Source organism: Sycon ciliatum, chromosome 3 (assembly GCF_964019385.1).
Source record: "Sycon ciliatum chromosome 3, ocSycCili1.1, whole genome shotgun sequence".
Taxonomy (NCBI): Eukaryota; Metazoa; Porifera; class Calcarea; order Leucosolenida; family Sycettidae; genus Sycon; species Sycon ciliatum.
In genome coordinates, this window is record NC_088645.1 from 43,606,484 (window position 1) to 43,621,084 (window position 14,601).

At 50.8% G+C, this 14,601-nt stretch overlaps 1 protein-coding gene and 1 long non-coding RNA gene across 2 annotated transcripts; both read right to left on the minus strand.

Annotated features, from left to right (window-relative positions):
* Positions 1-6,649: 6,649 nt before the first annotated feature.
* Positions 6,650-7,979, minus strand: LOC135812785 (uncharacterized). Its single transcript, XR_010552971.1, has 2 exons — positions 7,879-7,979; positions 6,650-7,728 (listed from the first exon to the last, which is right to left on the minus strand). It is a non-coding gene; the product is annotated as an uncharacterized LOC135812785 (long non-coding RNA).
* A 1,603-nt stretch (positions 7,980-9,582) lies between these two features.
* LOC135813114 (uncharacterized) lies at positions 9,583-10,941 on the minus strand. The gene has a single exon (XM_065326331.1). The coding sequence runs from the start codon at positions 10,939-10,941 to the stop codon at positions 9,583-9,585; it is 1,359 nt and encodes a 452-aa protein (XP_065182403.1).
* Between the last annotated feature and the right edge of the window lie 3,660 nt (positions 10,942-14,601).

Sequence of the window (14,601 nt, forward strand, 5' to 3'; positions counted from 1 at the left end):
TAAAGAGTCGGCGTGGGGAAAGCAATTTTATTAGTGCAATTAGGAGTATAATCGATGCAGACATGGCCAGACAACAACGAGTTCATGGAATTTTTAAGGATTTTTATGTTATTCAAAATCGATTTTCGTGTTCCACTCATCAGTGAATAGTATCGGAACTGAGGGTACTGTGTACAAAAATAGAACATTTTATAACAGCATAATTAATTAAAAGTGTGAACAACAAAGGAAGTGCTACAGCATTACATAATAGGTGTCAAACATAGTGCTAACGTATATAACTGAGTGCAGCCACAAAGCAAGAGGTGATACAGTGCAACATGACACAACATTTACATCTGATAACCAGCTACGAGAACAACTTTAGCGCGACTACATGCTTCTTTTGTTTACAAAGAACAGGATTATGCACACGAATACATACAGCTTCCAGAACCTTCAACTGCTTAACATAACTTGCACGGCACAAAACAGAAAAGTGAGAATCATCGTACACACTAAGACAATCTGGACGTGATAACCAGTGACAAAATACAGCTGACTTTTTGCTCACGTCGCTCTCTTCCGTCTCATCCCGCTCCTTTCCTTCAACCTCCTCCGCCTTATCCTCGTGCTCCGTCTCATCTTCATCATCATCGTCCTCATCACCACCATCATCATCATCAGTCACTTCCTCATCATCCGTTTGATGCTCAGTCTCACTGCACTCCTTATCAGCCTCCAAGTTCCATCATCTCCACCAGCATCACAAGTCGTTTGACCGCTGCTCCGCGTCACCGTTGCTGGGTTCTCTGCTACTGCACACCCATTTCCACTGTCCATTTTGCGTGGGCCAAGTCCATTCCGTGCATAAATTTCAAGTGAATAGTTTGCTGTGCTTCTTCTGGGTCTATGGGTGAGGATATTGGTTTCATTTTGGTTTGTCATTATTATTATTATTATTTTTTTTTTTTTTCTTATTTTGTTAGGGATTTCCCAACAGGCAATGTTGCCTTTTTACTGGGAACCCTAAATGAGACTTTGTGTGAGCGCGAAACAAAGCAGGCGACTCGGCCAGGCGACAAGATGGAGGCAGCGCATTCCACCTGTCGGCACCAAGATACGCAATAGGGCTTGAAAGTGCTACGTCACAGCATAGCAACAATTTCAAAAATTCAAAAATTGGATCCACTTGGATCCAGTTTTTGTATGGATCCAAGCACATTTCAAGCCGTCTTACTCTCAGCAAGGTGATGTAACCAGTGAAACTGACTGATTTGGCTACTGGGGGCGGGGTTACAACTGGTGGCGAAGTAAAAGTCACCCCTGCATACGACATGAGTGGGTTGCTATGCACCCACATACTGAGGCAATAGCAAAGTCACACCTTAGTGGATCCAAAATAGAAATCTGATGTCAACTTAGTACTCCCTGGCCGTTTTTGACGTCATCACTTTCAAGCCCAGACCGATCCCCTTATTATTGTCTGGGTTCGAGCAAGGGGGCAACTCCGCAGCGCGTGGGATCCTGCTGCACACACGCGACCAACCTCACCTCGGCTGTGCGTGACTTCTCGCATGCGAAGTGCAGAGCACGCGAAATCTACACGCAGTACAGCAGTGCAAGCCTGTCTACAAAAAATGCCACAAGGACTTTTGATTTGAGCTGTTTTGTTTTTGTTTAGATCTTCCTTTTTACGACTTCAGGATGCCTTCTCAGGATCATTGCTGCGTTCCTCACTGTCAAAACAGGAGGACGAAGCAAACAAGTCATTTCACTCTTTTCCTCGTGTGGAGCCACAGCGGCCTGGAGCAAGCGGATCATCCAGGCTATTCCCCGTGAGGAAGGACGTAGTTTTAGGGTCACTCTGAATATTTGAGTTGCAGCGATCATTTTGATCCCAAAGTCGAAATCGTTTTGCCCAGCTCTACAAGGGCAGGATGAGTCCAGGAAACCAACCAGCTGTCCTACGGTACCAGGTTTGCTTTTCGCAAGAGAGTGGAGTCTGGACGCTCTGCTCCCCATGCTCGCAAACAGTATTTGCTGAGCCTAGTGCAGTTCGGTCATGGAAGTGCAGCGTCTGCATTACGAGCTCCCCATGCTCGCAAACCAGTATTTTACTGAGAGGCAACGGCATTTTGAGTTGGAAAGGAACCTGGCTTAGTGCAGTTTGGTCCTGTAATGGAAGTGCAGCATCTGCATCAGGAGTTGGCAGCAAGTAGAGCTCGTGTACAGAGTCTCGTGGAGCAGTTGGACGATGGGGTGAAGAAAGCCGAAAACAGCTTACGTACAATAACATAAAGAAAGACTCTGAGCCGCTCCAGTTTCTGACTGGTTTGCCTTCAGGTGTTTGGACCGCTCTGTGGGACTTCTTTGAGCCTAGCCGAGAAAATGTACTGCGCCGAGCCAGATCTGCGAAGACGGAAGCTGATACAGTTGGAGGTGGCCGTAAATCGCCAATGAGCATGTAATGGAGGATCAGCTGCTATTGGCATTGATGTGTCTAAAGCGGGATTCACAGAAGCTTTTTTGCGATGCGACACGCGATGCGACGCGATCTGCGATGGATGCGTGCGATGCGAACTCGCGAAATACCATTCACAGAAGAAGTCAGCGATGCGACAAAGTTTTGCTGATTTGGGTACGTCACCATGATATTCGCGCGGTTTGACACAACTTGTAAAAATTTATAGGCAACTCTTGCACCTTTGTACAACTTTGCTGTAGAAAAGGTCAAAATCGTACACCAAATCGCTTGTCGCATCGCATCGCAAAAGTTGAGCCAAGCTCAACTTCTGCGATGGCCCAGTTGCGGCAGTTGCGTGGGCCGCGACATGGCTGCGATTTGGGGTTTTCCCGGTTTCGCGCCTGTCGCATCACAAAAAAGCTTCTGTGAATCCCGCTTAAGGGGGCAGCCTACCCATAAATTTCATATGGCATTCAATTGACCGTAACTTTGGTGTTTCTCAGTGGATTTGAGTGAAATTTTGACCACACACTCCTGCCACTATGCTGGCCCTCAGGACATGATTTACAAGTTCTTGCGCCTCACTGACAGGCTTTCCAGGCCGGAAAAACTCAAATTTCCGGCATAGTGCCACGGTGTGCGAGCCACCCAGGAGTCAAACAAATGCATTTACATTTTTTCACATTTTCGTGCCCATTCTGTCCGTGCGCGGGACCCAAACCTAAAACAAGTCCAGAAGCAGCCATGGGTGGTGGGGTAGGGCCCCTCAACGTGGCCCTGGAATCTGTCACAACGGAACGAGTGGGCGTTCTCTCGCGGACTCCCACAGACCCAAGTCAATTTTTGAATTTTTTTAGGTTTAGGGTGTGCTACGAGGTCGTACCTTTGATACAACATCCAGTGCTGGGACCTCCACAGCAAGCCATTTCCACAGCGCTGCACACCAAATCCAGGATGCCCTCAGAAACCGGCAAAGACTGCCACTCACGTTTCACTACTGCCTAGTACTGAATCCTACCTGACTTCTTGACACGACTCAAACTTGCCAAAGTCACTAAATCAACGTCAACTACAATAATCAAGCCACATATCTGCAACGTCACGAGGGTGCTGGCAAAAGTCCTGCTGCACGGCGGCGGGCTTCGCCCGCCGCCGTGCAGCCCAATACGTTTTTTTTATTTTTTTATTTATTGCAACATCTCAAGACTCGGCGGAAACACCGGCCAATATTACGAGAGTGGGTGATTGCCAACCACGGCGATAAATAGAAATAAGGGGAGGGAAAAAGAAAGAGTAGCAAAACGAACAGCAACAACAACTCCGTAAAGAAAGATAATGTCAAATAAAAACAGTGAAAAACACAGAGACGCAAAGGACATGTGGATAATGAGCTATGCATGTCGTAGTAAATAAGGGGCGGCACGGATCTTAAACAGGCGGAGTGAGGTCAGGTCCTTAACTTCTCTGGGTAGAGTGAGCCAAACAGAATAAGCAATAAAGAGAGGGGAGCGCAAAAGAGTGGATGAGTTACACTTAGGGAGTAAGAGTGAGTTTCTAGTTCTTAGAGAAGAGAACCAATTAAAACACATGAGATGAGGTGGGCACAACTCAAGCTTAATAGAATGGACAAGAGAAGCCAGGTGTGCACTGCGTCCATGTGATAACGGGGTTGTGTGAGCGATTTTATAAAGGGCGGATGATGAGAGCATGCGGGGTTGACGGAGGAGAATTTTAAGGATTTTCTTGTGATGTATTTCAAGCTTTGCAGCAGCGGAAGAGGATAACCCAACCCAAGACGTATCTGCATAATGAAATATTGGGCGAAGGTAGGCGAAATAAAAAAGAAGCTTGCAAGAAAGTGGGAGGTAGGAGCAGTGGGGGGAGAGAATTCCTAAGGATTTACTTGATTTTTTACAGATATATTCGATGTGAGGTACCCAAGAGAGTGCAGAGTCAATCACAATGCCAAGGTGTTTGTGAGAAGACACTATGTCAATTGGATTTGGAAAGTTGGCATGGATGAGGGTTGTGAACTCCGGCTGGGGCGGGAAGAGCATGATCTTTGTTTTTGATAGATTTGGGGACAACCTCCAGGACGACATCCAGGAAAGAACTTCCTGAATTCCAGCACGCAAGTTGTTTTTCAGGCCAGTGAGGGAAGCTGATGAGGTGAGAAGGGTCGTGTCGTCAGCAAACAGAGACGTTCCAGGGAAGACTGCAGGTAAGTCGTTTACGTAAATTATAAATAGTAGGGGACCAAGAATTGATCCTTGAGGAACGCCCGACAATACTGGCTCTGCAGCCGAGGATGTGCCAAGCACAGTTACGTACTGATAACGCCCAGAGAGATAAGATTTCAGCCAGGAGAGTGGCTGTTTGCGTACCCTGAATGCATGCTCGAGCTTTGCCAAAAGTCCTCGATGCCAGACGGTATCAAAAGCCTTGGCCAAGTCAAAGAAGCAAATGCCAGCAAGCGCCCTGTTATCCCTATGCTGGCACACCTGCTGCACGATGCGGGTCAGTTGAAGAGAGGTGGAGTCGCCTTTACGAAACCCAGATTGTGCGGGACTCAGAAACGGCGAAACATGTCTGTATAAGTGGTCATAAAAGATGCGTTCACATACTTTGGACACGCAGGGAAGAAGAGAGATAGGGCGGTAGTTTGCAGGTTCGTGGCGGGAACCTTTCTTGAATACAGGTATGACTTTCGCTGTTTTCCATGCGGAAGGGAATATGCCCGTGGTAAATGACATGTTGAAAATATGGCACAAAGGGAATGCTATGGATGGTGCCAGGGCCTTGAGGACCCGGTTGGGGATGCCGTCAGGACCAGACGCCTTGCACGTCGGAAGCTTCTTCAGATGACGCCGGACAGTGGCAGTTGTGGTGATGACGGACGTGAAACAAGCTGAGGGCTCCGAGGGGGTGAGAATAGGGGGAATAGAGAGCAACGGGTCATCTGGCCGAGTCACAGAGGCAAACTGGGCGTTTAATGCCGTAGCTTTGGCCAAAGGGTCAGCCGCCTGCTGAGTCCCTGTTGTGAGTGACGGAATTTCCCGTGATACGTTTCGAATTCTTGCTTGTCTCACAAACTGGTGAAGCGATGGACGGTGTCTACCCTGCAAAGTAGTTTTCATTGAGCGGATATAAGCTCTGTACTTTGTCCGCGTCAGGGTTTTCACTATATTTCGCTGCTGTTGGTATGCTTGTTTGTTTTGTTGTGTTGGGTACTTCCTAAAAATGCTATAGAGATCATATTTCCACTTGATTGCTGTGCGGAGATGGGCATCAACCCAGGGTGGCTGACTGGGCCGTGGGCAGCGGTGAGAATACGGCTGCTTTCCGAATGGCCAGAGGTGCTTCTCAAGGGCACTGTTGAGAATGGAAGAAAAGTGTGAAAGCGCATCATCGACGTTGCTGGCACGCAGGTGCCAGCTCCAGTCAATATCAGAGAGCTCTGCATTCACACTATCCCAGACGGAAGATGGCACGGATTTAAAGTCATATGTGGTTTTTTAACGTGATTTTTTGGACTTTTTTGGACTTGGGGCAAAATTCTGCACACTTTCGCGTGTTTCCATAATACGACAAGTTGCGCACGGTCTGCTCACATTCAAATCCAGTGCTGCCAACAAATGACAGCATGCAACAAAAAAATCTTTCCTTGCAAGGGCACATTTTCGGCCATAACTCTTGAACGGCTGGTCAGATAGGGACACAATTTTCAGAGAATTTGCAGCTATTCATGCTCTTTTAACTGACGTAGCACTCAATATGAATTTACAAATTCGATTTTTCAGCGAATTTTTGGGTAGTCTGCCGCCTTAAGCCTGGGAAGAATGGAACAGAAGCTGTCATGCGTGGCACAAGTTAATCATCCGTTTCACGGTATATACTATATAGCTAGCTGAGCTGGAAGATGTCTTGTTCCTCCGTTTGGGCATGATCCCCATTTGGGCGAGCTGGCGAGATGTTCAGTCATCAATGCCATGTACCGCAAGACATTCTGCATTGCCATTGTGGATGAAACAGTTCTATTTTGCCATGCACTTAGGGTTCTCGCACCGGCTTAACAAGACCCAACAGATCCTTGCGCTCTTATTTTCTCCCATGGTAACATTGCTGATCACAACACCCGGTAGCCAGTCGCAGATGCAACCAAATCAACCAGGTTCTCTTACTCTTTTTTTCCTAATACTGAAACCAAAGGTATACCAATATTTGCATCGAATGCAGTGATGATTTCAATACTGTCCACTAGTACAACGCATTACCAGACTGGCATATAATCATGATAATATTATCCATTTCGCAATCACTGTCATTGCTTTCTTAGATCTTCAATCATCAATATCGGACCAAAAACCGTCTATCATCTTATATTATATCATCATTAGTATCCTGCTACTATCCTCTGACGATGAGCTCGAAGAAAAGAAACAGCGGTCTAGAGGCGTAAACAATATCTGTCAACGGAAGTGTCCTTGCTGTGCTGGTGTGTTTATGCTTCGTGCATTAGTTCGGCCAAGAGCGCATGGTGGTGGCGGGTTGAGGATGTTAAATATACTAGAAAATAGTTCACTCTGAACATGCAGGGGGGTATATTCATAGGTTCGAAAGAACCGCACACACACTTTGCTGCAGACAGCGGCAAGCTTTGGCCCTCGTGCTTCGAAGAGGGAGCAATCCACTGCGCTACGCTTGCGATTAACAGCAAGCTTCGACTTTTCAAAGGTACGACTCATCATTGGCTCTGGGGTAATGTTCCTGGAACAAATGCCCCATTGCCAACTGAGGGTCAGGGAGCACGCAATCTGCCTTCCTGGGCGAGAAGTGTTCCAGCACAAGAAGCAGCACGAATACATGCTGACAAAGACCACCGTCACCACCAGCCGGCACACAGCACACTGTTCTTCAAACACCATCCACTCCGTCCATGTGTTTGCACTGTCCTCCTCTAGCTCTTCACGCTCAACAAATACCACGCACTGCTCATCGATTTTTTTATGCTTCCTCTGGGTTGGCTAGCCCTTCGACTTGACAAAACAGCGATCACCACTGCACTGCTATCGTCACCTCATAGCAGTCGCTTCCACCAGTGGCTTTTCCTGTCTTTGCAAGGTGTCCAGGGATGGCTGCTGTTGTCACTACAGGCAAATCAGAAGTACTTTAGTGGCTGATGTCCAACCAGATCGTTGGAAAATCGATTTTTTCCACTTCAGGGCTGCTGATCGCGACTTGGTGACTTGGCAGCACCACGGTTACCTTCATAGAAGATGGCTCTGGAGAGGAAAAGACAAACCAGAAAAAGGTTACTTTTATCTTCAGCACCGATCGCAAGGAGAAAGAAATATGGTCTGCTGTAGCCTAGGCACAAAATAAATCTCACACACGATTCGCGATTCGAATATTTCAACAACAAAAAAACTCACCTCTGGAGTAACTCCTGTTTGTGGCCCGAGATCGTTCCCTCCCGCGCCTTAAAAAAATCCTGCAGCGGCATCACAGTCCATGTCTCTCTCGGAGACTCTGCTCCTACTTTGGCAAGAGTCGAGTATAGGGCTCTCTTTGCGGCCTTGATCATTACTTCGAATGCACCACCAAAGTGTGGCGCGCGAGGAGGGTTGAACCGCCATCTCACTCGGTTGTCCGCCAGGCTTCGGGCAATCTCTCGGCGGTCAAGCTGCTCAACTGCCTCTCGCAACTCACGGGCTGCTGCTGAGAAATTCGTACCGTTGTCTGTCACTATCTGCTGGGGCGTGCCCCGCCGCTTGGTGAACCGGGTCAGAGCCAAGAGGAAACCATCGGTATCCATAGAGTATACCAACTCCAGGTGGCAGGCTCTCGTTTCCAGGCAGGTAAACAGGCATAGGTAGCGCTTTGCCTGGGCTCTGCCCCGCCCTTGCTTGGTCTGAAATGGGCCCGCAAAGTCGATGCCACATGAAGTGAATACCTGCAGGGACCCAGCCGTACGGATGTCGGGTAGCTGACCCATAATCTGGGATGCTGGTGGCCTCCACTGTCGCCGGCATCGAACACAAGCTTGGCGCACAGCTTTCGTTACTGACAGACCGTTGACTATCCAGAACCTCTCGCGCAACTTGGCCAGGAGGTGCTGAGGACCAGCGGCATGCTTGCAGATTCGGTCCTGCTGCTCGACAATCAACCTAGTGACAGTGTGCTTAGCGGGCAGAATGACTGGCTGACGCAACCGATAGGGCAGATGGCTGGATGCTTTCAGTCGACCTCCCACCACCAAGAGCTGCTTCCGCGACGAGTCGAGCTCTGGTCCTAGTGCAGCAAGTGGGTCTTGCTTTTGCACTGGCTTGCCGGCTGCTAACTGATGCCTTGTGGAACCATATACATCAATCTGTGCTTGTAGTACCCAGTGGTCCTCAGCTGCCTGTAGCTCTGACGCTGCTAACTCTGGCACTGCAAGCACTGATGTGGCTGTTGTCACCTGCAACAGTGCAATGACCTCGTTGATCTCTCCGTTCTCTCCGTGGGGATGGCCTTCCCCCTTCGTGGCAACGCGGCGTCTGCAGTTGCAGATAAAGCGTTGGCACCACGCTGTTATGCGAGCCAACTGCTGCCATCTTGAATACTGCTCCGGTTGGAGTCGTTCCACCACGGCGGCACTTGTGAAACCCTTCTCAGCCATGAACGTTGATTCTCGTTGAACCTCTCCAGGGAGGTCCACTGTTTGGACAGGCTGCGGTTGTTGTGGCCAAGTGTCTGCGCTCTTGGCAAGGGACTTGGGACCATGCCACCATTCTTGATCACTAGCCAATGCCTCCGCTGCTAGCCCACGCGTACCCTTGTCGGCCGGATTCTGTTTTCCGGGAACATGTTGCCACTGGGACGGCTTGGTGGCACGTTGCAGCTCGGACACGCGGTTGCCAATGTCCACCTTGAATCGACGGCTGTGCGACCGGATCCATCCCAGAACATTCATCGAGTCGGTCCAGAAGGTGTGTTCGGAAATTGGCACATCCAACGCATCACCGACTTCGCTGCTGATCCTCAGTCCGAGCACTGCTCCACGAAGCTCCAGCTGTGGAATGGTCTGACGACGGGTCGGCGCTGTCTTGGCCTTGGCCATGGCGAGTGTCACTCGCACCGCACCCGAGCTATCTTCAGCTCGAACGTAGGTGGCTGCTGCAATAGCGCGGTCGGCGGTCGGAGGTATGGATGGATACGGATGATGCTGCTGATGCCTTGAAGCTGCGCGGCGCTGCTATCGCTGCTAGGGCTGGTAGTTCGCCAAACCACGCCTTCCACTTAGTGGCTACTGTTGACGGGAGCTCATCATCCCAAGACAGGCCGAGAAGCCACGTATCCTGCAGTAGGACGCGCGCTCGGATGATGAATGGCGAAATCTGGCCACGTGGGTCAAAAGCTGTCGCGACACCACTGAGCACGGATCGTCTAGTGAGTTTTGAAAGCTGAGGTTGTTGGAAGCGGAAGGTGAAGGTGTCCTGCTTTGCTGACCAGGTTACTCCCAGTGTCTCCGTTGTTGGCAGGGTGCAGTGCACATGGTCGCCGACGTTGACCACTGTGGACGCTGCGCGATCTGCTACCGGAACGCTTTCCACGACCTCTGCGCTATTAGACAACCACTTGCGTAAGTGGAATCCACCGTGAGCTAGGATCTCCTGACAGTGCAAGCGGCTTTTCACAGCGTCCTCGACTGTGGGCCTCGACGCAAGCAGATCATCAATGTAACGGCTGCGCTCCAGAGCTTCTATAGTGTGTGCTGGACACTCAGGGCCGAACCGACGCAACACTTCTTGGACCGCCCTGCCTGCCAGGTACGGAGAGGCCTTGATACCAAACACCACGCGCTGAAACTCATAGACGTGTGCCGGGCCGTCGTCGAACCGCCAGAGGAAACGGTGGTACTTGCGGTCAGATTTCCTGAGCATCACTTGCAAGAACATCTCCGAAATATCAGCTACGAGTGCCACCGGTTCAGAGCAGAAACGAATCAGGACCTTGACGAGGTCTGTCTGAAGTGCCGGGCCACTGTGCATCTCATCATTGATAGAGCGGCCGTCCCATTTGGCTGCGGCGTCGAAAACTATCCGCACCTTGGTCGTCTCTTTGTCATCTCGAACCACTGGGAAGTGGGGGAGAAACCATTGATTGTCACCGTCACCGTCTACCTCTTCACTGGGTACTTCGCGGATGTATCCCTTGGCGAGATGACTCTGCATAACGTCATGGTACCGTTGCCGTACACTCGGACGGCGGCTTAGCGAGTGCTCCAGGCTGCGCAGTCGCTGTGCGGCTTGCGGACGATTTGAGGAAACGTGAGGCTCCATCTCAATCCACGGAACGCCCAGCTCCACTCTGCCACTGGCAAACTGCGCCGTGGCAGTTGTACGCTCTTCGACTTGCCTATCGTCTGCTGATGGCATGCTGTCGTAACTGGGTGGCCTCGTGCCAGCTGACTCCATCTCAAGGTGATTTCTGACGAGTACCTCGAGGCTCATCTCTTCTGAGGTCGGCGTGACAACTGCTGAAAAACTGGCCGGGCTCGACTCAGCTCTCCCTGGGCTCAGACATACCAGCCTAGTGGAGTGTGCCGGGCAATTACATGGCTGGGGTGCTGTGTGGTAATCTCTTCCAGCACAGTATGAAGCTGGATTGCATTGAGGCCGATCAGCACGTCAATCTGCCCACTGCACAGAGCTGGAAATGGTATGTCCTTGAGGTCCTCCCAGGCATGCTTGGTTGTACTCCAGTCAACAGGTTTGACACTAGGGCACACCGATGGCATGGCCCAAGCACGGAACTCAGATGCCGCTGAGCCGTCAACTGCCTCAACGGAGACAGTCACATGTTTAAACACTCCGCTCACTACCTCACCACTCAAGACCGATGCGGTTAGTGGCTCACGTGGGCCGTCTGCTCCGACTGCTGAGGCAATGTGCTGCCTAACGTAGCTGGTTGAAGATGCCGGGTCTAAGAGTGCCGTCCCTCTTACACATATGTCACGGTACTTGACAAGAACCGGCGCAGTCATGAATGACAATGGTGCAGAGGTTGTTTCTTGCTGTTCTCCCGACTTCCTGTCAGCCGCTAGAGTTGTGTCAATGGTCATGGTCGTGTGTGCTGTTTCTCGTCGACCACCGTTGGCGTCCGCTGGCGACCACCTTGCCTGATCAGCTCTGCTAAACTCCCTCTTTGATCGGTCTGAGTGTAGCAGTTGATGGTGGCGCCGCTTGCATATGCTGCAGTTGGTCCTGCACTCGTTGGACCAGTGACCACGGGAGAGACAACAGCTGCACACACCTTTGTGCCCGCGCACAAAATCCCACCGCTTATCGACTGTAAGCCTCTGGAAATCAGGGCACTTCGCGAGATGGTGAGGGTCTCCACAGAGGCCGCAAGGCTCTATTGCTGCCGCCAGAGTGTGCTGCATTGACGGCATGTGTCGTCTGGGGGGGAACCGGCGGCCGAACTGATTGGCCTGTTGGCTTGCTGGAGCTGGTTGGTTCCTGAGGCGCGAGACGCTCATCTACACGCGTCATTTTGTGCACGCGTTTCATGACGAACTCTGAGAACGTCTCAGCGTCGCACCGTGTATCGTCGTACTTGTCAAAATATGCCGCCAGCACTGCCCTTGGCACCTTCTGCGTAATCGACAAATACAACTCACGGCCTGGAGTGATGTTGGCCACTTTCATGTTGAGCAACGTGTTTCGCAGTTTCACGGCAAACTGCTTCATTGTTGCCAGGTCTCTCTCGTTTGTAATTCGAGGCCATGCCATGAGCTCTCGCTCCTGTTGCTCTAGGTTGCGGTCCTTCCCACTGATGTATAATTGATTCCCCCATGCCATATTTGACCTGTAGTTCATGTACTCCCGTACTAGATTTGTACCACAGTTGTATGACCTCGCACCATAACGGCATGCTTGCTTGGCTTGGGAGATACTTCCGTGCTTCATGTGTTTTGCCTCTTCAGTTGTGTTTTCCTTCTCTTCAGATTTGTTTTATAATAAATGTCTTCTTGCTAACTGTAGACATATCATGGCGCAGTGAACTGTTCGTTCCTTGTAGAACTCACCTGTGTGTTTAGTTTCTCGTGCTTTGTGTTTGCACCTCGTTGTGTTGCGCACTGGCCGATTTTTTTTGTAGTTTGTTCGTGATACCAGCATTTGCGTAGGTTACGACCACGATGTCCGACTCAGACCCTGCTCCTGACATTGTTGCCCTGACCGCGATGTTGGCGGCACAAATGAAGTCCTCAGAGGAGAGGGAACGTAAAATGGTTGACCTGTTCCAACAAACTATACAACGACTGACACAACCAACACAACAACCCGTGCAACCCAGCACCACATCACCAGCTCCAAAGCCTGTCTCTGCGGAGCGACCGATTTTACTGTCGTCCTCGACATTAGCCGACTTCACGGCATGGCAGGAAATGTGGCGAGACTATTATGAGTGCCAGCACCTGTCAGCCCAGAGCCGTGAGACCAGAGTATCCTCGCTGCGGCAAGCTCTGGATGAGGAGCTACGCAGATTTCTCCGCGAGGGTATTATCGTGACTCCACCGAATCCCGATGCGGACGATGTGATTTCTGCAGTCAAGGAATATTTGCGACGGCAGCGCAACCCACTCCTGGATCGTATCGCATTTTACGACAGGTGTCAGTCGAAAGGCGAGTCTTTCGATTGTTTTTACACTTCGTTGAAAGAATTACACACTAGCTGTGATTTTCCGGACGTTGTTTTGTGCTCACAATGTTCAGCACACACATGTAGTACCTGTCGCACAAGCTTGACACGTGTGCGTGCTGACACCCTGCGTGACAGGATTGTCATTGGAATTGGTGACGACGCTACCCGGCACAAGCTATTGTCTGCCAAGGACTTGACCCTGAACGATGCAGTCACAATTTGCCGGGCGGAGGAAGCGGCTACCACGACGAGCAGCAGTATCCCGTCCACCAGCCAGCTCAATGCTGTGCGGCGGTCCGCGTACCAACGCAGTAAGCAACAATCCCGACAGGGACAGCCTGGCAGCAAGATGTCTGCACCTGTATTGCCATCTGCATCCGCTCCCTCTTCAGGAAGCGACACACACAAGAAGTGCCCCAATTGCGGCCGGAGCCCGCACACAAAGTCTAGTTGCCCTGCCAGTGGCAAGAAATGTAATGGCTGTGGCAAGACTGGTCACTTTCTCGCTATGTGTAGGTCGTCGTTACAATCGGACCGGAACGTGAAGCATGTGGGCCAACTGAAGTTGCAGCGTACTCGTCTTGCTGCGCAGCCTACTGTGCGTGTGTCCACCCGTTTAGCCACTGAGGATGAGGCAGTCACGCTACCCTGGGTCCCTGATACTGGCAGTGACGTCGATGCCATTGGCGAGCATCATCTCGAACTGCTTGGCGGGTTCCCCGAGAACCTCGACCATGACCCAGAGTGCGTCCTAGCGGCATCTGGAGAGCAGTTGCAGAACGTCGGCAGTATTCGTGCTTCACTTCAGGTTGGCGAAGTACAACACAGCACCGTAATCCACGTGTACAAGGGTCTGGACGATGCTCTTCTATCACGTTCGTCCTTGAGTGCACTCCAGCTCCTCCCGTCAGATTGGCCTGCACAGTACCCCGCTGCTAATGCTGCCGCGCCACCTAAGATCCGTGCTGTATCAAAGCCTGTTGTCAATCCTAGCTCTGCTGATATCGCTCGTGTTCGCGATGAGCTACTGCAGGAGTTCTCGGACGTGTTTTCCGACACTGGCTTGAAGGCGATGGCAGGTCCTCCGATGGACATCCAACTTCAGCCAGATGCTAAGCCGTCATGTGTCCATACCGCACGCCCGATTCCGTACGCGTTTCGTGACCAGGTCAAGTCACAACTGGACACAATGGTTGTCGATGGCATAATCGAGCCTGTCAGTGAGCCTAGTGAATGGTGTCACCCGATTGTGCTCGTCGACAAGAAAGGTACCACTGAGAAACGCCTCACCGTCGATTTCAAACGATTGAATGACCAAGTCCTGAGACCAGCCCACCCTGTTCGCACCGCTCGCGATGTGGTTTCTGGTATTGGATCGGCACAGTTCCTCACCAAGCTTGATGCAAGGCACGGATACTGGCAAATCCCACTGAGTGAGCAGGCATGTCCAATGACCACATTCATCA

Bases quoted from the DNA above. Each gene is read 5' to 3' on its own strand.
- LOC135813114 (XM_065326331.1), bottom strand. From the start codon at position 10,941: ATGAGCCTCGAGGTACTCGTCAGAAATCACCTTGAGATGGAGTCAGCT.